Genomic DNA, 21,660 nt, shown 5'->3' with positions numbered 1-21,660 from the left:
GATGTTAGGAGCTGATGTTCTTAATTTTGAAATGTTACTTTGGTTTTCAATAGAGTGAGAAAACCTCTTAACCAATGGATTTATATTTCAAAAATCTAACAAGCAGCATATGAAGTATAGACTTAGTAATGCTAGCATTCATTATATCAAAGCAGAAAAAGGAATATAAATAGTCCTCGACGTGGCCATAATTGATACTACAATTTTGGTCATACATTGTGATCATAAAGCAGATGACTGCACTTTAATTTTACCACCTGCTTTGCGTTAAATGAACTCCACAATTATTAAGCAAATCTATTTTCTAGGAAGCATTTCCAGCAAAAAACATAAATCACGGTCATTTGACCACAGAGTGCCGCAAACAGCCGCACATTTCAAAGGTGTCGTCCATCCCATTTTCATGGTCTGTTATAATTTTGGTTATTAAGCAACCAGTTAAAACGTCAAGGACTATCTGTATTAGGCTAATGTGAACATTACCTGTATTCCAACTTCTCCCTCCATCCTTTCTTATTTAGGTGTTGGGGGTGAAGGTGCCTTCGTGACTTCACTTTATGTTTTATTTATTACATAATACAATAGACGCATCTCCATTTTGAGTAGAATAAACTAGGCAGACTAAAACTGGCTGGCAGTCAGATGCTACGATCCCAAATCCTTAATCTCTGTCCGCACTGATGCCAAACAACACCAGCTCGATTGGAACAACACAAAAATCATTGGCCATACTATTACCCGCCAGGCTTGTGAGTTCATCGAAGCCTGGCACTGCACAAGTGATTCCATCAACAGACACATCGACCTACAATTGGCCTACGAGCCACTCAGAATCCAAATCAACCACACAGCCAACCAGAGATGGCACCGACCCACAACCAACCCACACAAGCCCCCCCTCCCACCAGCAGTTCACCTCTCAATGCCCTTGATCTTGTGTAACACGCTTCTCACTGATGACTCACACCTTACCCTCACTTGACGCACCCACACCTGAAGCCCTTATAAAGAGAAGGAACACTGACATCCCCTCAACTCCACTGAAGATGTTACCTAGCCTGGTAACAAAACATTCAGAAACCAACCCACAAGCTCGGAGAACGAAGCTTCACCCTCATAAAACTGGAATATGGTTGACAGGTTCGGTGCGGATTTTTGTAAAAATGTTGATTATCTAAGACCCAGACCTTAGCAACAGAGTAAAATGAGTTTCTGTCCCAGACAAAGACTTTTCATAAGCATTTGCACTTGATGTCAATTTGTCAAGGTCTTTATCCATTACCACCGTATTTGTTGCGAAAGGCTTGCACTTTATTTGTCAAATTAATTAAAGTGCTCTGGGAGAACTCAGAGATGTAGAAAAGGTGTCAAAGGGGCTACAGATTACAATGCACTGAAATTTCTTCAGGAAAAAAAAACACCCTACTAACTGCACAAATAAAGATGACAAAATTCTCATTGGTAATGGGGAAAGGCAGAATTACCTTGTATAGATAGTCCCCGACTTAAGAGCACAATTGGGACCTGAATTTGCATAGCTCAGCAAGGTGATTGTGAAGTGAGCCATGCCCAATTTTACAACCTTTCCACCATGGTTGCTAAGCCAATTACTGCAGTTTTTAAGTGAAGCACACGGTCATTAAGCGAATCTGGCTTCCCCATTGACTTAGCTTGTTAAAGGTCAGCTGGGAAGGTCACAAATGACCTGTAGATGTTATGAATGCCAGTTGCCAAGTACACGAATTTCAACTACATGACTGTGGTTTTGCTGAAGTGACCATAAGGCAGACATGTAAAACTCGTGATTTCGCGCAACGTATCGGGACGGTTTTGCCATTGCCGGCAATGGGTGGACGCGGGTTCTGGATGGTGTGTCCGGACCATGGGCCGGCAGTTTGACACCCCTGCCATAAGGCAAAGACTGGTTGTAATTTACTTTTTTTTCAGTGTCATAAGTTCGAACAATAGCCAAAATGTGGAAAGTCAAGGATGACTTATATGTTTTAGCCTCCAGTCCCCCAATCATCTTTGTTGCTCTTCTCTGTACTCTTTCTAGAGTCTCGACATCTTTTTTACACCGTGGTGACCAAAACTGGATGCAGTATTCCAGGTGTGGCCTTACCAAGGCATTGTAAAGTGGTATTAGTACTTCACGCGATCTTGATTTTATCCCTCTGTTAATGCAGCCCAGCACTGTACATAATATGAATCCTTAGGTACTTGAAAGAATACCACAGAAGAGCAGGACCCCTTTTCTATAATCCTAATACACTGAATAATGGGGTTACATTTCAGGGAAGTAGATTGCAGTTCAGTGTTAGAAAATTAACGCTAAATAATAATAATAATAGCAGTTCACCATCAAATCTAATTTCCCAGAAAAAAATCCTTTTACTGGCATCTGGAAAGCTCTGTGCTTTCATTTGGATTTCTGCATGATGCCTTTCCCTGTTGTGTGATTCAGTGATATCATACACAAATAAGGTAAAGGTAAAGGTTCCCCCGCACATACGTGCTAGTCGTGCTAGTCGTTTCCGACTCTAGGGGCTGGTGCTCATCTCCGTTTCAAAGCCGAACAGCCAGCACTTGTCCGAGGACGTCTCCATGGTCATGTGGCTGGCATGACTAGATGCCAAAGGGGCACGGAACGCTGTTACCTTCCCACCGTAGTGGTCCCTATTTTTCTACTTGCATTTTTTACGTGCTTTCGAACTGCTAGGTTGGCAGAAGCTGGGACGAGTAACAGGCGCTCACTCTGCTATGCGGCACTCGAGATTCGACCCGCCAAACTGCCGACCTTCTGATTGACAAACTCAGCGTCCTAACCCAAATAGTAATCTACAAAAGGATGAAATGGAATTGGAAAACATTTACCTGAATCAACAATTTCTTCTTTTATATGCTCCCTTCTAAGTATGGAATCAGGTTTTCTCAAGTGCCCAGAGTTCGTTCTCTCTGCTGTGCTGCAAATCACTAAAACAACAAAAAGGACAATTATGTTTGCTGGTATCATATTGTAGAGCTTGGAATTTTAATAGTTGAGTCAAGAAATTGATCAGCAGTGTCTCATAGTCACCTGCATTTGCCATTTTCTTTGCATTGGTGTCTCCAGACGTGTTACTAATAAAGTCCTCTTCACCTGTAATTCAGAGTAATTCTGGATAAAATGTTACGGATTAGTGTTACAGCCGTAAAATTCTATTTCTTATAAATGAGGCTCAGTCCTTAACCAGTGAAGCCAAACACAGTCCATCAGCCTTAAATTGTATTTTGCTTGAGTACTCAAGAAGTGTACACACACCATGTTTTAACAATTCCAGACAGGAAACAAACATAATGCATTAATCACACCATCCAGAAGACCCTAATATTCATTGGACTGCATTTGTTATACTGAATATCTTTGCAAATCGTAAGTGGCAATGTAATAGAGGAGGCCACATAGTTTAGCCTTCTTAGTATCCTATATAACCGTCTTCCTAGCAGTGTGGACAAACCATGCCATCCTTGGGCAGCAGATCAACAGCTGTGCTAAAAATGATGTGCTCTGCAGGGCATCCAGTTGAGAAATGCTGAAAATATAGCGCTTATATACTGCTTATATACAGCTCTCGGCAGAATCAGCATATTCTGATCAGCGTACAGCCCTCAACTATCTTGGTCCTCGTTTTACCGACCTTGGAAGGCTGAGTCAACCTTGAGCCAGTCAGGATCGAACACCAGGCTACAGGCAGTTAGTATGCAATACTGCATTCTAACTGCATTTAACTACTGTGTCACCACAGCTCCTATTTTTTTTAAAAAATTCCATTTATATCCCGCCCTTCTCCGAAGACTCAGGGCGGCTTACAAGCTTAGCAGTAGCCTTCATTCTATGTATATGCCTGCTTATTAGTGCTTTCACACAAACCCCAAGCAGCATTATTACAAAGTCAGCTTAATTGCCCCCAACAATCTGGGTCCTCATTTTACCTACCTCGGAAGGATGGAAGGCTGAGTCAACCTTGAGCCTGGTGGGACTCGAACCTGCACTAATTGCAGGCAGCTGGTGTTACTTAAGGAGGCATTAGCCCACTGCTCCACCAAGGCTCTTAATTACTCCTAATTACAAGCAATTGTAACTGTGATTTCAGAGACCTACAACTTTTCACCTGCATCATAGAAAGGGACCATCTTTGACCATACAACTGTGGTTGCCATCTTGGTTTGTTTTGTTTTTAAACACCCACAGATATCCCTGATTATTAACTAAGATATCCCTGTCATCTGAATTAAAGCACCTGACCAACTGGATCACATACCACTGTTTCCACATTAATTATTTTTCTAGTTTTCTTTCTTCCGTTTTCATACTGTAGTTTGAATTAAGCCGAGTTTGTAAAACTTACTGGAATTCTTTATATGCAGAATTTGATGCAAAGTTATTTTAAAAAGTAAAAAAAACAAAATAATTACCTGTTATTTTTTTTTCTATCGTGGTCTTTATCCGTTCTGCTGGTTTTTCACCATAGTCATTATGGAGTCTGCTTGTTTTATCTGCATTGTGTCCCAAAATAGCATCCAATTCTCTGAAAAACCTCATACTTTTGTTTGTGTTGCCTGAGTACTGGGCATCCTTAACACTCTTGTATTCATGCTTTAGATTTTTATATTTTGTTCTGCATTGCTTCCAGTCCCGGTCAATTCCAAATTTTTGTAGTCTAGCAGCAACATGTTCAAATATTCTTTTGTTTCTCACTGTTCCTTCCAATTGTTGCTGAATGCCCTTTTCTGACCAGACACGTATTAGAGCTCTTACTTCATTAACAGTCCAGTGCTTTCCTCCTTCGTTTGCTACAGAAGGAATGAAGGGAAGATTTTTGGAAGCATCTAATACTGTGGTTGGATTACCTGCATCAGGTAGGATAGGAGAAAGACACAGATGTGTATTACCTGCAATGGGTAGGGTGGGGGTCAGGATCAGGTAGAGATAGTAAGAGAGAAAATGTGTGGTTAACTATTTTTCTTCTCCAGGAACATTAATAGAAAAACATAGAAATAAACTCAAGCTGGATGACAAACAAGTAAAAAATAAAAATTTTTACTGAAAGACCCACTTATTTGAACTAGCTGGTCTGGCCTGATGGGGAACGTCAGGGTTTTTAATGGGTCTTTTATTGTTATTGTATTTTTTAACTGGGCGCTTGTTTAATTCCTTTTTAATTTTTGTATTGTTATTTATATATGCCCTGTTCACCGCCCTGAGTCCTTCGGGAGAAGGGCGGTATACAAATGTAATAAAAGTTAAAAAGTAAAAAAAAAATTGTTTTTATACCTTCTCTTGTAAAGTTAGTATGTCAGGCAACAATAGGTTTTGGTTTTTTCGGGGGCGTGGGGGAATCTGAAAGGGAATCCATAATTAATGATAATTAATCCATAATTAAGGTTACATTAATCCTTCTGGATGGTTTACTGTTCAGAACTGTATACAAGTCTGACCAATCCACAGAACACTATTTTCAGCCCTTAGATCTTTATTTGCAGTCTCCAGAGCCATGCAGAAAATGGCAAAGTTTGGCTGTGCATTTTTTTTTTTCTGGAAGATATGTTAAAAATTATAACAGCGACCAAAATAGTTGTGTTCGGTCTCTGTTCCAAGTTTGGGGATTCTTGTTTGTTTGTTTTTAAATCAACCTAAAACCTAACAGGAAGCAAGCTTGGTACAGTGATTATAAGCATCAGCAAGAAACGGGGAAACCGTAAATTCTAATCCCAACTTGGGCATGAAACCAGTTGGGTGACCTTGTCAATTTCAGCCCTAGAAAAGATGCAGTGCAAACCACTTCTGGAAAACCTTGCCAAAAAAAAACCTGCGGGGATTTCTCCTGCTAGGCTCTGAAAATCAGACTCCATTGAACAAAAGAAAAGGCACCTCTGCCCAAAACTTGCTCTCTTTTGTGATATCTGGGCCATTATTGACTGTCGTACCATTAAAACATAATTAATTAGCATCTAAAATCACCAAAATCATGACACCCTGAAACTTTTTCTTCAAATTACTGTTACGAATGGGCTCTCCATGGTTTTATAGGTGATAGTTACACGTATTCACTTTGTATGTTACAGGTGCAGATGATCTTTAAGTAGAGAAATTATACTCACTTTGCCTCAGATGGTATTCTGTCTTTTGGAATCAGCTGCCTGTTAAGAGTTGGTTCCAAAAATGCGTCAACCAATTGACTTTGGTTAAAATTAAAAAAAAACTTGCACGTGGACATCATTTTCTTGTATATAGCCTCAGAACTGTTAACTCATCCTATACTTTGTCCCTGTCGATAGGGAAATTTGCTAGGCGCTAGTATCCCTTCAGCATTTTTCAAAAAATTGTTTTGCTGCATCTACTCACGGCATCATTTTACTTCTCGTATGAGTAGGTAGGCAGTTCTTCTGTGAATGTCAACTAGATGTATATTGAGTTATTTCTAAACTGGAATGGTATGTGAGAATGACCTTGAGAGATGAGGGGAAAAGATGTTGATCAGAGAAGAGAGGGAGAAGCCCCCAGTGGTTCAATGGCAGAATAACTTAGGAAAGACCCCACCTCACCCAAATGAATCAGACAATTAAACGTGATGGTGCAGGGAAGATTTGTATTTTCAGACCTGAAAGCTTCTGTTAATGTAGCCTTATAATAAAGTAGAATTAGCTTATCAGGTTGCGTTTACTATCTGGTTTACCTGGAAGGGTTGACATAAACAGATTGGGGTGGAAAATGTGCAGAAGGGTATGCCTTTTTCCCTAAAATATTAACCTCCTTAAATCCTTAATGTTGTTAGCAGTCTCAGGAATTCTACTTCTGGGTTAGACATGCTAAGACATTCCCCCCTATGATTCTGAAGTATTAACAAGAGCTGCTAAACTAGCTAGTTAACATCATGCGTACGTAAACCAGTCAGTACCTCAGCCATTGACATCAGTTTTCATAGCCTCAAATGCCTGAATTTTCTCAACTCTCACCCTTAAGTTTCTTGTTTCTTCCCATTACCATAGTGTTTTATCAGTTTATATTCAGCCACCTCTATGGTATATGCCAGGGTCTTCAACCTTGGCAACTTTTAAGACTTGTGGACTTCGACTCCCAGAATTCCTCAGCCTGTCTGAGGAATTCTGGGAGTTGAAGTCCACAAGTCTTAAAAGTTGCCAAGGTTGAGGACGAGACAATCAACCAGCCAAAAGGGAACAAAAGGATCCCAGCATCTCTCCACCGGTAATCAGCACCCAGATCAGCATAGATTAACTCCAAAATTTAACATCAGATCAACAATCAAGTAAACAACACCCAATCAAGAAGCTGCCAAAGAAGAAGCCAGCTGTAAGCAGCCAACCAAAGAATCTGTAGGACCACCCCCACACTGACAGGGTAAACCATAGAATATCAACTGAAAGCAAACTGCACTCCTTGCTAAGCACTGATGGTGTTACCTAGTTTGGGTAATGAAACGTCTGCAAGAGAACAATCTCAGAGAACACCAAGGACCCCTCATTTTAATCCACAGATACAAATATTCTTTACGGTATTTTCAGCCACATTGGTGTGATGGAACATGCACCTGGAGAAGCAGTGGGGAAGAGTTTTCCCAGAGAGAAGCCCAAATTAAGAGACTGCACATTCCAGGATGGGGTGGCGGGGAAGATGGATAGGCACACCTAACGTCTCTCAGAATATGTCCAGTAGGTTAGAAGCTTATAGCTTTAATTTGGCAAGCTTCCGTTCATTAGGTGTAAGCAACTAAAGGATTGGACTTCGCTCTGGTGTCTCTGGGCTTGGGCTTCTCAGTTGGGCAGGGACGTGTTGGAAGAAAAGTCTTCATCATGGTTCCATCCAAGTCGGGGATAAACAACATGGCGACTGCTTTAGGAAGAAGGTTACAGTTTATTGCAGAGGAAAGCCAGACAGAAAGATGGATCCAGCAGAAAAGGACTGAGCACATGTAGGGAGTGGGTTTTATACCCCCTGGAATCTTTTGTTTGGAGTTATTTCCTGCTTCAGGCTTTTTATTTCCTGTGTCACATATTCTGACCTGAGTCTGGGTGTGCCTTTCTGGTATTATTGATGATTGTGGGTCAATCCTAGTAGGTCCAACAGTTATATCCTGCTTTCCTGGGGGCTGGGGCATGTAGATTTTAGGCCTTTGTTTTCCTAAGCTTCTATCTCCAAACTTCTTGATGGTTTATATTTGCATGTCTATAGAACTGGTTTCCTGCTTAGGGGAAGGAGACCTGGGACTATTAAGAAAACTGGGCATGCTTTCCTGGTTCTTCAATATCTTTTTAGGAAATATATTTTTCTGCCCTTTTAATATTTCCTTCTCTGGGGAACTGACTTCCCTCAGACGCACAAAGCATTTTCCAATACGTTTTCTCTGACAGCAATAATTAAGAAATAGGTATTGGAACTCCAATAACAATCTCGCATTTTATATTTCCTAACTTTTGCTGCGTGCATGAGACCTATTCAAGTTTATTTGTGGAGAGAGGGTTAGGGCAAATGGTACGTACAACCATGCACTCAAAACTGCCATATTGATTTTTTTTTTTAGTCTTCTGCTTGTCCGCTCCAACAAACCCCCAACCTAAGAATACATCATGGTCATGCCACTAAAATAGTACAAAGGAGAACAGTTCATTTCATCTCTCCCATATGCTGCCTTTCATTACCTAGTTCAATAGGCCTGCAGTGGGAAATAAAAAGAAACGGGTTTGTAGAAGCTTCTTCTTCTTCCTCCTCCAATGTTACTGAGACTTCACCTAGGATTATAAAGAAGAAAATGTGTGTAGGGAGGGAGGGCATAGAGCATATTGAAAAACTCTTACCAGAACGCTAGTACATACCCATATTGAGAATGCAAAAAGCCTCGATAAAACCACAAAACTGAACATAGCCATAAAATGTCCTGAAGCATGATCTCTTGAAATAAGTCAAGGAGTATGTTCAATAAACTCAGCTAGAATAAAACATTTTTAAGCGCCCTCAGAATAGAAAATGAAAGAGGAGAGGCATACTGCATTTGTGTATAGTTTGAAAATAAGATGGAAGCATGAACAGAACACAGCAGAATGTTAAAGAGCTCGATTGCCAGACAGGTTGCTCTAAATAAAAGATAGCATCTACTTACCTTACTATCCTTCTGCACTATAAATAAATTAAGATTGAAATTAATTGCTTGAATAGGCCCAGCTTTAAATTGAAGTGATTTGGAACTGCAGGATTTAGTTCCCAGTCTATAAGCATTTTAAAATTGCTTAAAGTTAGCCCCAGGTAGGATTATATCCAAGGAACTGTCATTGTAATGGGTATAACCATTAGCCCTTTCTGCAGATTGGACTTGGGATAACTGTATATTTATTATAGGCTAGAACATGAGAAATCTTTCAAGTCAAGCCTGGGGAATAATCATATTATTTAAGCTTTTAATTAAACAGAAATGGGATGAAGTAAAACCTAGCTTTCATGATATCACCCAATTACTTTGGGGTGATGATTCCTCCATGCTAAGGTAAAGGTAAAGGTTCCCCCGCACATGCGTGCTAGTAGTTTCTGACTCTAGGGGCCGGTGCTCATCTCTGTTTCAAAGCCGAAGAGCCAGCGCTTGTCCGAGGACGTCTCCGTGGTCATGTGGCCGGCATGACTAGATGCCAAAGGCGCACGGAACGCTGTTACCTTCCCACCGTAGTGGTCCCTATTTTTTACGTGCTTTCGAACTGCTAGGTTGGCTGAAGCTGGGATGAGTAACAGGCGCTCACTCTGTTACGCAGCACTCGGGATTCGACCTGACAAACTGCCGACCTTCTGATCGACAAGCTCAGCGTCCTAACACCCCCAAAATGTTACACAGCCTTCATTTAAGCTACAAACTAAGCACATCTGACTTCTTTGAATTACAGGATGTCCCAGCAGTGCTGCTGCCATACTGTTTGGGTTCCCATTCAATGCATGTTCTAAAGATTTAAATTTATTTACAAATATATAGAACAAAACTGGAAACCTGAGCTAAATGCTTCCATCACAAATACTGATATTTTTTCCATCTAGAAACTCTACCACAACAATTTTAGATCCTTATAGATTCCAAAATTGGAGCTGCCATATTCCCTGAATCCAAATCCAAACTACAGTTACTTTTTACTTTACAAATACCACGTTCTTTATTCAATAAATTTATTTGCCGCCCGTTTCACTATCAAAAGTGACCATGCCTTAGTCTTTGTTTGTGCAAGGATAATTGTGATTCTTCTCTCTAGTTGTTGAGAGTTTTTTTTTTCCAATCAAGAAACACTTGGCTAAATAGTTAATCCCATGGCTACATCATAGCTAGTTACCCACTTCACGATAAGCCATAATAGTTTCTATTTATTCTACAAATCATGATTAAATATATCAACATTTTGTGAGATATGGAGAACCCAAACAGGGCCTGTAGTTCGGATAATGAAAGGAATGTGTCAGGCCAGACTGGTTAAACAGGGCTAATCAATCTGAGCACTAACACTTTCCCCATGGTCCGATAATAATCTGAAACAATAGCTACTAAATTAATTGCATAAGCATTAGCAGAGGATTCATTTACTCAGCAGCCCTGGACTGCTGTAGGAAAACACGGCATTTCATGAGGCTTTCTATTTTCAAAATGTATGATTGATTCCTGGATTGGTTTGGTATGATTTGTATTGGACGTCTTCTACATCAACAGAAATACAGTACAATAAAACATCTCTAGTAAAAGAATATAAAGACAAATCATCACCATCATCATCATCATCATCACATAATCAGTCTGTGATGCCTTCAGTTCGTCCATCTAAAGGCTGTAAGAAAGAACTCCATTCTTAATAGTTGATGGAAGATTGGCTTCAGTTACTACATGGAAGTTGTTCTAAAGTGTGGGTGCACCTACGGAAAATGGAGAGCCTCCACCTGCCTTTTACCCCATGAATGTTGTGGAGAATGAGGGAAGGAGCCATTTCTGAAGATCATCCGAAAGTGCCATTATTAAACTGATTTTTGGGAATGCCACTTCTCAGAGTCCTTCAGTCCTTTATGCACCACTAAAGTGCTTTAGGGCAATGGAGAGGAGGAGGAGGAGACATGCTTTTGTTCACTTAGTTGCAAGCAATTAGATGTGGATACAACCCTTTGATTTGGATTAGCAGTCCTCTAGGCTGCTGTAACATAACAGCTTTATTTAGAGATTTTAAAAATAACACCGGTAGATGGGGAAAGGTTATGGAAGAATTTCATTCTTGGTACACTGCTATTTTTTCCAGCAAACGTCTATAAACACGATCCACATGCACAAAGTCCTTATAGAAAGGGGAAAGGCTTAGCTTTTCTTTGTGGATTTCAGAAAATTTTAAATATAAATTATTGTATAAGTTGGAATGTGATAAACTGTGAAAACAGAACCAGAAAAAACATTGCCATCCCCTCATCTCAAAACCTGGAGCAAACGACTAGACCATTTATAATAGACACAGTGTTCAACTTGTGAGTTTTTCCTCTTTTGCTGCATTGTTTAAAGATAGTTATTTTTTTTTAAAAAAAAAATCCAATGGCTTTATGTTATTAATTTCAAACAAATTAATATGCATTGCAAGGTTTATGCAGACTTTTTTGGGGGGTTCTTGTTGTTACAATCAGATATTTAGCCAAGAGTTCTCTAAAGAAAATGAAACATTTTAAGTTACACCCCTGATCATGCTTTAAAGGAAAAAAAATCTTCCTGTGATTATAAATTGATGCTCGAAAGCTTCATGGAATAATAATTTATACATGCTCTTATTTATTAGCAAGACATACTTTTCTCAAGTATTGGATTCAGGGCTTCCTCTTTTTTCTTTGGCTTTCCTAAAAATGTTTTTTCCCCCAATTTCCAGCAGGCAAAGCAAAATGCATCACATACAAATACGCAAACGCTCTTTGTGAATATAGTTTTTAGAAGCTTGCTATCTCGTCAGCTGATTTAACATATGACTTGAAAAGAACTATAATGCGTTTTAAACGTTTCTAGTGTAGTCCCTTAGCAGATGATAAATCTCTTGGGAAAAACAAAATTTCAAAGAAATAAAATGTTTCCATCACTGCTAGCAGGTGATTTACCTTTTTTTTTTGGTCCTTTTGCATAAATTCTAGCAGGGTATAAACCTATCACTGGGAGTGACAGAAATTATTTACACACACACAACACACACACATATATTGCTTGTGGCCCAGTATTTTCTCTTCCAACACAGCTGTAAAATGTAAAATGGCACAAAATGTTACAGATAAAGCCGCAATAAAACCAGCAGAAGTTTGCAGGCCCTTAAGTCTTTTTTTGGTTTTGATTTTCTCTCTCTCTCTCTCTCTCTCTCTCTCTCTCTCTCTCTCTCTCTCTCTCTCTCTCTCTCTCTCTCCCCCTCTCTCTCTCCCTCTCCCTCTCCCCCTCCCTCTCCCCTCTCTCTCTCTCTCCCTCTCCCTCTCCCTCTCCCTCCCTCCCTCCCTCCCTCCCTCCCTCTCTCTCTCTCTCTCTCTCTCTCTCTCTCTCTCTCTCTCTCTCTCAATCCAGTTTAGGAAACTAGCTAGCTCCAGCAGCTGGTTTAACTTAAGTTTATGTATTTATAGCATCATTCAGGAGCAGACACCTCCTTCTTCTCTCCGCTTTTCCCCAACAGACCCACAGATAAGGGAGGGCATTAAGTCACTTTGTTCCACCAACTGTGTCATCTGCAGTGCTTTGCATGGGTCTGAGTTTTACAAGCCTGCATGTATTTTAGATAACAATAATAACGGGGGGGGGGGGAGAAAAGAGTTTGGGGTGGTGGTTTTTTACCTTCATTGTTCTCCTTGGTGGTATTTATGATGTCACTGGATGAACATCTGCCGTTGTTCTCCTCCTCTGTTAACTGGGTGACAGATTTATGTTGCAGTATGGCATCCAGCTCATGAAAGAACTTCATAGTCTTTGTAGCATCTCCTGAGCTGTGGGCATATTTAACTGTTCTATATTCATATTTCAGGTTTTTATACTTGGCCCGACACTGTTTCCAGTCTCTGCAGATCCCCAACTCCTGAAGCCTTTTAGCAATGTAAATAAAGATCCCTTTATTCCGTAAGGTCCCATGGAGTTGCTTGCTGATATTTTTTTCGGACCAGACGCTTAGCAAGGCTTTAACCTCTTCCTCAGTCCAGTGCCTTCCTGCTCCACTCTCCATGTTGAAAGTGACCTGGAAATGATTCACTACTTCTAGCCAAGATTGCGTTTCCTAGGAAACCAGACGGCTGATTGTCAGTAAGCTCCACAGAGATGAAAGGATCCAGTTTTACTGGCTCAAGCTGCCTGAGGGGAGTAACTTGAGAAACTGCCAAATAAGCAGGTTCCTTTCTTTACAGGCAGAAAAATAAAGCAGCTCGGGCAGAAATGATTGCAAAGTCTGTTAATCATTGGCATCCCAAAATAAGCTGTTTTCTGCTTTGCAAAAAAAAAATTAAGCACAGTTCTAGAGGTGGAATGGATTCTGTAACCTTCGTTATGCAATGGGCTTTAAATATAATCTCTGCTCTTAATGTACATGAGAGCTCTAAGTAAGCTTTCCTCCATCTGCCCCCCCCAGAGGCATTCGATCACAAAACCAGCTGAGTGTTGAGGATGATGGGAGGTGTTGTCCAATGTATATGTCAGCATATAAACACACAGAGTTAGTTATAGGCTATAATTTTGTTTGGAATGAAAACACTTGCACCCTGATTCTCTTCGGATTTGCTAGCAACTAATCCCTTCAATTTTGCAAAATATTTGTTCACATGGTTTAAGAATCCCTTTCAAAACTAAATCATAATTTCACCCCAACGTATAACCTTTTCCCTAAATGCTCGAATTGCATTCACAGAGCCTTTTGTGATTCTTAACAAATGGAGTCACTGTAATTTGAATTCTGAGCATTCAGTGATGTTCAGTAATAGTTCCACTTCAGTAGTCTTCTGAGTGAATCAAGTATAATATGCTAAAAGCCAAATTAAGATCAAATTTGCGTGGAAAACACGCCTGTATTCTTTTTTGTATTGTCAAGAGCAAATACGTGACATCCTTTACTAACGCAAGGTTCATCTTAATAGAAAATCAGATGCAGCAATACTAATGTTAGTTGTATTTGCAAATTATTCAATTAAATCTGCATTTTCTGTTTTCTATCTTCAAATAAAATATTTTCTTAAAATATTTATTTGTACATAGAAAATATTTTGGAAAGAAGCATATATTGTGTAGATATATTTCTTCTATATAAATGTTTCTTTTTAAGTGCTCCCCCTCCCCTCCCATCAATTCGGGTTCTGCATAACTATGTGTTTCCATTTCAAAGCATTCTCAGAGGTAATGTAGTGCAACTATCTCAGGTGCTAATTGAGACCCCTCTGAGTAATATCATACTTGCCAACAAAGGTCCCTTGGTATTCTATAATACTTGGGAGATATTGCCATGGCAACTAAATAACTAGCCAACAGGTTCATTTTACAGGAGGAGTCTAAGAAGGAAAGGGGAAAGGAAAGAAATCCTGCAATCAAGGATTTTTGATGGAATGCTTTGAGTTTCTTCAGATGTGGGACCTATAGTGATGCTTCATGGAATTCTGGGAATTGTAGTCCAACACGATATGGAATGCATCAATTTGGGAAATGGTGCTGTGTAAGCTATCTTCCAAAGACTCCTATGTACTATTGCAAGCCACACCTGTATATGTGCCAACCTCTAATATAGCAGGGAAAGCAACCTCTGGGGAATAACTCGTGAACTGAAGACTGACTCCACTAAAAGCAGAGACAATAACCATGATGTAATGACCACCTCTTTGTAATTCCTCTCTGGACTAGGAAAAGGTTTGAGATTACCCAGAAGTACTCCAGACAGTTGCTTCTCACGAGAATACTGCAATACATCTGTCTTCAGCAGAATTAGAGCTGTGGCACACGAGAGAGTAATCTTTTTGCTCAAACCATGGTTAGCACCTTGAAAATACCATTGAGTTCACATACTTCCTTTTCAAATCACTTTCAGAAATTGCTTGTTAACTTTTTAGCTTTTAGTAATCTTTGGAGCAACAAATCTAAAAACAGTGGTTGAGTTTCTTTCAAGCCTTAGTAAAAGAAGGTTGAAATACAATTTTAAGGATTTCTTTTTTTTAAAAAAATGGGGTGGGGTAATAAGCAGTAGAAAAGGTAATTAGAATTTTGATTTGGGGAAGTTACATGTCCAGATGAATTTGAAATAAGCTTTGGAATTAATTATATATGCACATCTCAGTTACATAAGAATTAGTTTGAAAACAAGGAAGTTTGTTCATATTTTAACTCTAATTTTTAATTTATTTTAATTTAATTTTTTAATTTTAATTTATTGTACAGAGGCCTTTAATTTTAATTTTATCTTAATTTCTGTATTTATTGTATGTTATTGTTGTTAGCCGCCCTGAGTCCTTCGGGAGATAGGGCGGGATATAAGTCCCATTAATTAATTAATTAATTAATAAGACTCCTACCCATGGGAAAACACTTTTGCTTTTATTATTTTTTTTAAGGCTTTGAAGGTTGAGTGCTATGGGGAACTAGAAGGAACTAAAGATTACAATTAAATGAGAAGAATACCGATTTACAGATGCAAAATAAAGTAAAATATTTTAACTGATTGGGTATATTGAAGGATACATTTTAACAATGGACCCAGAAGTTAATTTCAAGAGTGTCTGCCTCTGTAGATACCCTGTTTAAACGATATTATGGAAGAGGAACATGTTTCACCTGACAATACTGAGGCTGATCTGGAAGTAGATTTTAAAATGACAAGCTACAAGAATGATATGGAGAAAGATCCTGAACTAGACATACAAAATAAACTGTCTGATGATATCCTAATGAAAAGATATTGTGGGAAGTCAGCTCCCCAGAGAAGGAAATATTCAAAGGGTAGAAGAATATATTTCCTAAAAAGATATTGAAGAATCAGAAAAGCACGCCCAGTTTGCTTAATAGCCCCAGCTCTCCCTCCCCCAAGCTCTGTACAAATGCAGATGTAGGAGGCCCAGGCTAGAAGCTTAGGAAGACAAAGACACCTAAAATCCACATACCCCAGCCCCAGGGAAGCAGGATATGACCTTTGGACACAATAGGATTGACCCACCACCATCAAGAATACCAGAAAGACGCACCCAGACTCAGGTTAGAATATGTGACACAGGAAATACGAAGCCTGAAACAGGAAATAACTCCAAACAAAAGATTCCAGGGGGTATAAAACCCACTCCCTACGTGTGCTCAGTCCTTTTCTGCTGGATCCGTCTTTCTGTCTGGCATTCCTCTGCGATAAACTGTAACCTTCTTCCTAAAGCAGTCGCCATGTCGTTTATTCCCCGGCTTGGATGAATCACGATGAAGACTTTTCCTTCAACATTTTCTGTGTAACCAAATGTTGGTTCATCTTCTCCTGTTCTTCCTTTATAGTATCTGTACGTGTGCATATACATTCTTGCACTGGGCCTATCCCCAAGAAGCAGGAAGCAATGTTAGAATGAAACAAAACACAACTTTCCAAGCCGTTTTTCCAACTACCCTCTCCCATAGGGGAGGCCTGCCAAGAGTATCGTTGGGAGTAAAAAATTTACAAGTTCTTTGCTGATCATTTAAACTTAAGTTTAGTTTTTATGTGCGTGTTTACTTTACTTTACTTTTTTTTTACTTTTTATATTTTTATACCGCCCTTCTCCCGAAGGACTCAGGGCGGTGTACAGGGCAATAAATATTAAAAAAACAGAATATAAAAGTTAAAATACAATTAAATATAATGCCCAAATTTAAAATTTAAAACAATAATTAAGAACATTTCTTTTAACCCAGGACAAAAAAAGTTAATGGTAGTCTTAAATTCTGATATGATAGAGATTAGTTCCAGGGAATTGTTCATGGAAAAACATGATATTTGAAGTATAACACCAGGGTTAGGAATAGTCTTTCTTGAGGTCTGTGGTTCATTATGTGGGGTTTTTTTTAGCAGTTGGAGGCCACAAATGCCATCAAAAGGTGGTGTCATGATTCTAGGTTCTCAGATCTTGGGATTCTGGAATATTTTTTGGTGCTTAAGAGTTCTGCATCCTAATTGTCTCCTCATGAAAACCTATCCTTTTCTAATAACACTGAGGTCTGTAGAAACAAAAGTTCAACAGGTGTATATGGAGCAAGATCACATATTCAACATTAGAACTTGCCTGGACAAATGGGCTCCCCAACTAAATATTGCAGTTTAATCACTTTTCTTTAAAAATTCCAGTCAACTGCCTCTTTATATAGAATATTTCTTTCCATCGCTCCCTTCCCACAATTGATTTTATTTATTGTAGTTGTAAATGTGTGGGTTTTGTTTTTGTTGTAGGGGGAAGAGTTATTTTCTTACAATTTAGAAAACATTTTTTTGCAGATTTGGGGGTCCTCCCAACAGCTGTAAAAATCCCTCAGCCATGAACGGCACCTTTTTGGTTACATAAAGATCCAGTCTCAGAAATACAGATTCCTTACCTGCTCTTTCTTTTCCCATAGAGGCCAAGAGAGTGCGGGAATTGTGACAAGTGACGGAGAATCGGCCCATTCTTTTAAAGTGCACAAGGTAATAATATTATCTAGTATACCTGGTGGGGCAGATAACTTAGAATGATGATGTTGATGAGCCATCAAATTGGTGTTAACTTTAGCGGCCACATACAGTAAATAGATTTTCTCTAGAAGGAGCTGTGCCCATCCTAGAAGAAAATGTGGCTATTACTCTAATTCGTTTTCTCTCTTTAAAAATGAATGCCGGGTGAACTCAAAATATTTCAGTGGGTATTCCTTGCAGACGACACCAAGCTGGCAGGAATAGCCGATACTCCAGAAGATAGGCTTAAAATACAGGAGGATCTGGACAGACTCGAACACTGGGCGCTATCTAACAAAATGAAATTCAATGGTGAAAAAAGTAAGGTTCTACATTTAGGCAGGAAAAATCAAATGCACAGGTATAGTATAGGTGGTACCTTGCTCAATAGTAGTAACTGTGAGAGAGATCTTGGACTCCTAGTGGACAATCACTTCAATATGAGCCAGCAGTGTGCTGCAGCTGCCAAAAAAGCCAACACAGTGCTAGGCTGCATTAACAGAGGGATAGAATCAAGATCAAGTGAAGTACTAATACCACTTTACAATGCTTTGGTAAGGCCACACCTGGAATACTGCATTCAGTTTTGGTCACCACGATGTAAAAAAGATGTCTAGAAAGGGTACAGAGAAGAGCAACAAAGGTGATTGGGGGACTGGAGGCTAAAACATATAGGGAACGGTTGCTGGAATTGGGCATGTGTAGTTTAACGAAGAGAAGGGTGAGGGGTGACATGATAGCCATGTTCCAATATCTCAGGGGCTGCCCCAAAGAAGAGGGAGTCAAGCTATTCTCCAAAGCACCTGAAAGCAGGACAAGAAGCAATGGATGGAAACTAGTCAAGGAGAGAAGCAACCTAGAACTAAGGAGAAACTTCCTGACAGTTAGAACAATTAACCAGTGGAACAACCTGCCTCCAGAAGTAGTGAATGCTCCAACACTGGAAGTTTTTAAGAAGAGACTGGACAGCCATTTGCCTGAAATGGTATAGGGTTTCCTGCCTGAGCAGGGGGTTGGACTAGATGACCTCCAAGGTTCCTTCCAACTTATTATTATTTTTATATTTGATGTAAATAAGACAGTTATCAGTGCAGGATTTTCTCAAATTTGTAATTTATAATTTTCATAAATCTAACCATCAAACTCTTACAAAGAGCATTGTAAAGTGATGGAACATAATTTTGTCACAAGAAGAATGTGAAAAAAATATTCAGAAAATGATAACATGTAGTAGTATTGGTGTGTAAATTGATTTAATGGATTTAGTTAAGGGGTGTCTCAATCACCTCCCTTGTGAATTACGCTCCATAGGGCTACCCTTGAAGACCATATGGAAGCTACAGCTGGTTCAGAATACAGTGGCATGCATTGGGCGCCCTGTGGTTCACTTGAGTAATCCAGTGCTGTGTGGGCCACATTGATTTCCAGTTGCTTTCCCAGTGCCATTCAAGGTGTTGGTTATCACCTTTAAAACACCACATGGCAACGGTCTAGGTTACTTGCAGGACTGTCTCCCTGAGGTTATCTTCCCTTCTTACTAGGCTAGATAGGGTGGGCCTGCTCCAGATGTCCTCCCTTAAATGATGCCACCTGATAGGACTTGGGGAGCAAGCTCTTTGGAACTTTGTCCCACCTTATATCCAAAGGATTCCTACCCTTTTATTCTTCCATGGGGCTACAAAGACCTGCCTTTTCTCCCATGCATTGGGCTAGGATGGGACTTGAGCTGGGAGGATATTTGATCTGGCACCTAGGGAGGGAGGAATGGCACTTTTGTGATTAATCATGCTTTTGGGGGTTGTTGTGAGTTGTCTAGATTCATCGTATCAGATAGGCAGCTATATAGGTTTTGTAAATAAAATAAATACCAGTTAAGTAGAGCTTTTCTTCTAAATTAGCTCAAAGGGATTACTTTTACACTGCTATCCGCTGTAAGCATTATTGGATATTCTGTTTTAGTTCGTCCAAACCATTTCCTTTTCCCTTCGCAGGGAATGGGTCTTGTTAATCACGTGTTCAGCGAAGATAGTCTGAAGAAGCTCTACATTTCAAATCTTGGAATCGGCCACACAAGATACTCTACCTCTGGAGTATCTGTTCTTGATAACTGTCAGCCCTTTGTGGTGGAAACATTGCATGGGAAGATTGCAGTCGCCCACAATGGAGAGCTCACCAATGCTATGCGACTGAGGAGAAAGGTAGGAATCTGATGAGAAAGCAGAAAAGGATAGTAAATTCAGTCATAATTCAATTCATATCCATCTGGTAATAAAAGGATGCAAAGATCATTTCCAAGGTACAGTCAAAATTCATTAGTGGTAGCAATTGAGATCAGATGGAAGAGAGAGAAGCTGAATCCTAAACCCAGCCCTAATGTGTAGCAGCAGTCTGAGCTTGTATAAAGCTTTTCCTTCACTTTCTCAGTCAACTGAAATCTTTTCTGTCCTCTTCCCTCCCCCCCAACCCCTAAATAAGTTTATAATCACTCATGCATTCAGCATTCACTCATCCTCCCTCAGAAGACTCTGGATGTCTGAAAGGCATGTCTAGGCATACCATATCTGCCCAGGTGATAGTAAATGGCCCCATAGGTCTAAGGCCTATAGATGTTGTTGTTGTTGTTAGTTGCAAAGTCGTGTCCGACCCATCGCAACCCCATAGACAACGTTCCTCCAGGCCTTCCTGTCCTCTACCATCTTCTGGAGTCCATTTAGGCTCACGCCTACTGCTTCAGTGACTCCATCCAGCCACCTCATTCTCTGTCGTCCCCTTCTTCTCTTGCCCTCAACTTTTCCCAGCATTAGGCTCTTCTCCAGTGAGTCCTTCCTTCTCATTAGGTGGCTGAAGTATTTGAGATTCCACTTCAGGATCTGGCCTTCTAAAGAGCAGTCAGGGTTGATCTCCTCTAGGACTGACCAGTTTGATCGCCTTGCAGTCCAAGGGACTCGCAGGAGCTAATAGATCTTGCAATATCTTGAGTCCCTGGGGATCTATGCACGGGTCCTTTTTTGTAGAGTTCAGCTCACCATTTAATACCATCATTCCAGAGATTCTTCAGTCTCAACTGATTCAACTAGCTGTGCCTGTCCGTACTTATAGGTGGATTATTAATTTTTTGACAGATAGGAAGCAACAGGTGCAGCTTGGGAAAATTACTTCTAATACCTGGGCAGTTAGCACAGGCACTCCTCAGGTCCACAGGGGTATAACAGCAGATCTGTGATGGTTTTCAGGTGGGCCAGCACTAACTTCTCAAAGGTCCTCGTAACTACAAATGTCAGAGCAACCGATCTGTAGACATTTAGCTCACTGATGGAGGGTTTCTTAGGAACAGAGATGATAATAGAGGATTTGAAACAAGAAGGGACTTAATACATCTCCAGTGACTTATTAAAGATGGGGGTGAAGATGGGGGCCAGTTGTTCATCACAGGTTTCAAACAAGAAGGGATTACTCTGCCTGGACCTGGTGCTTTCCTGAGATCACCAGAGGTGGGGAGAGGCCAGAGGAATGGAGATAGACATAGGAAATTAGGCTCCTGTTGATGTATCTGAGATGGAGAAGGTAGCAATAGATTACATTGACTTCCTCTCAAACCTAGAGCAGAACATTTTCAGGTCATCTGCCAGTTGACCGTTCTCTTCAATAAGAGATGGAGATCTGCTGTAGCCAATGATGGTCTTCAGGCTTTTCCACACAGTTGCTGGTTTAATAGCTAAGAATTGGTTTCTCAGCTTTTCAGAGTAGCTTCTCTTTGCAACTCTGATCTCCCTTCTTAATACATTCCTGGCCTGCTTGTACAAAATCCTGTCTCCTTTCCTGCAAGCTGCCTCTTGGACACAACATAGCTGCTTAGCTGTGAACCAAGGCTTGTTGTTATTATATATACACAAGCTCTTGGTAGGCGCACACATATCCGACTCACAGAAGCTAACGTGTCACAGTATGAGTGAATTTATCCAAGCCTTC

The 21,660-nt window shown here is 40.1% G+C and overlaps 2 protein-coding genes across 3 annotated transcripts in view; one reads left to right on the top strand and one right to left on the bottom strand.

Annotated features, from left to right (window-relative positions):
* Positions 1-13,230, bottom strand: part of PAICS (phosphoribosylaminoimidazole carboxylase and phosphoribosylaminoimidazolesuccinocarboxamide synthase) — a gene marked incomplete at its 5' end in the record, with an annotated part of 69,672 nt that extends 56,442 nt beyond the window's left edge. Inside the window, 5 exons of the mRNA XM_083367231.1 lie at positions 2,875-2,973; positions 3,077-3,139; positions 4,456-4,932; positions 8,698-8,787; positions 12,849-13,230. Of these exons, the coding sequence (XP_083223357.1) occupies positions 2,875-2,973; positions 3,077-3,139; positions 4,456-4,932; positions 8,698-8,787; positions 12,849-13,230 (1,111 nt within the window). The remainder of the gene's footprint in view (positions 1-2,874; positions 2,974-3,076; positions 3,140-4,455; positions 4,933-8,697; positions 8,788-12,848) is intronic.
* The window catches only part of PPAT (phosphoribosyl pyrophosphate amidotransferase), a 320,661-nt gene that overhangs the window by 34,661 nt on the left and 264,340 nt on the right, over positions 1-21,660 (top strand). For both annotated transcript variants that reach the window (XM_083367256.1, XM_083367257.1), the window contains exons 2-3: positions 17,598-17,664; positions 19,683-19,889. In XM_083367256.1, the coding sequence (XP_083223382.1) occupies positions 17,598-17,664; positions 19,683-19,889 (274 nt within the window). The remainder of the gene's footprint in view (positions 1-17,597; positions 17,665-19,682; positions 19,890-21,660) is intronic.

This window comes from Vipera ursinii, assembly GCF_947247035.1.
Source record: "Vipera ursinii genome assembly, chromosome: 7".
Taxonomy (NCBI): domain Eukaryota; kingdom Metazoa; phylum Chordata; class Lepidosauria; order Squamata; family Viperidae; genus Vipera; species Vipera ursinii.
Note: the sequence above shows the minus strand (reverse complement) of the source record. Positions and strands in the feature narration are given on the sequence as shown.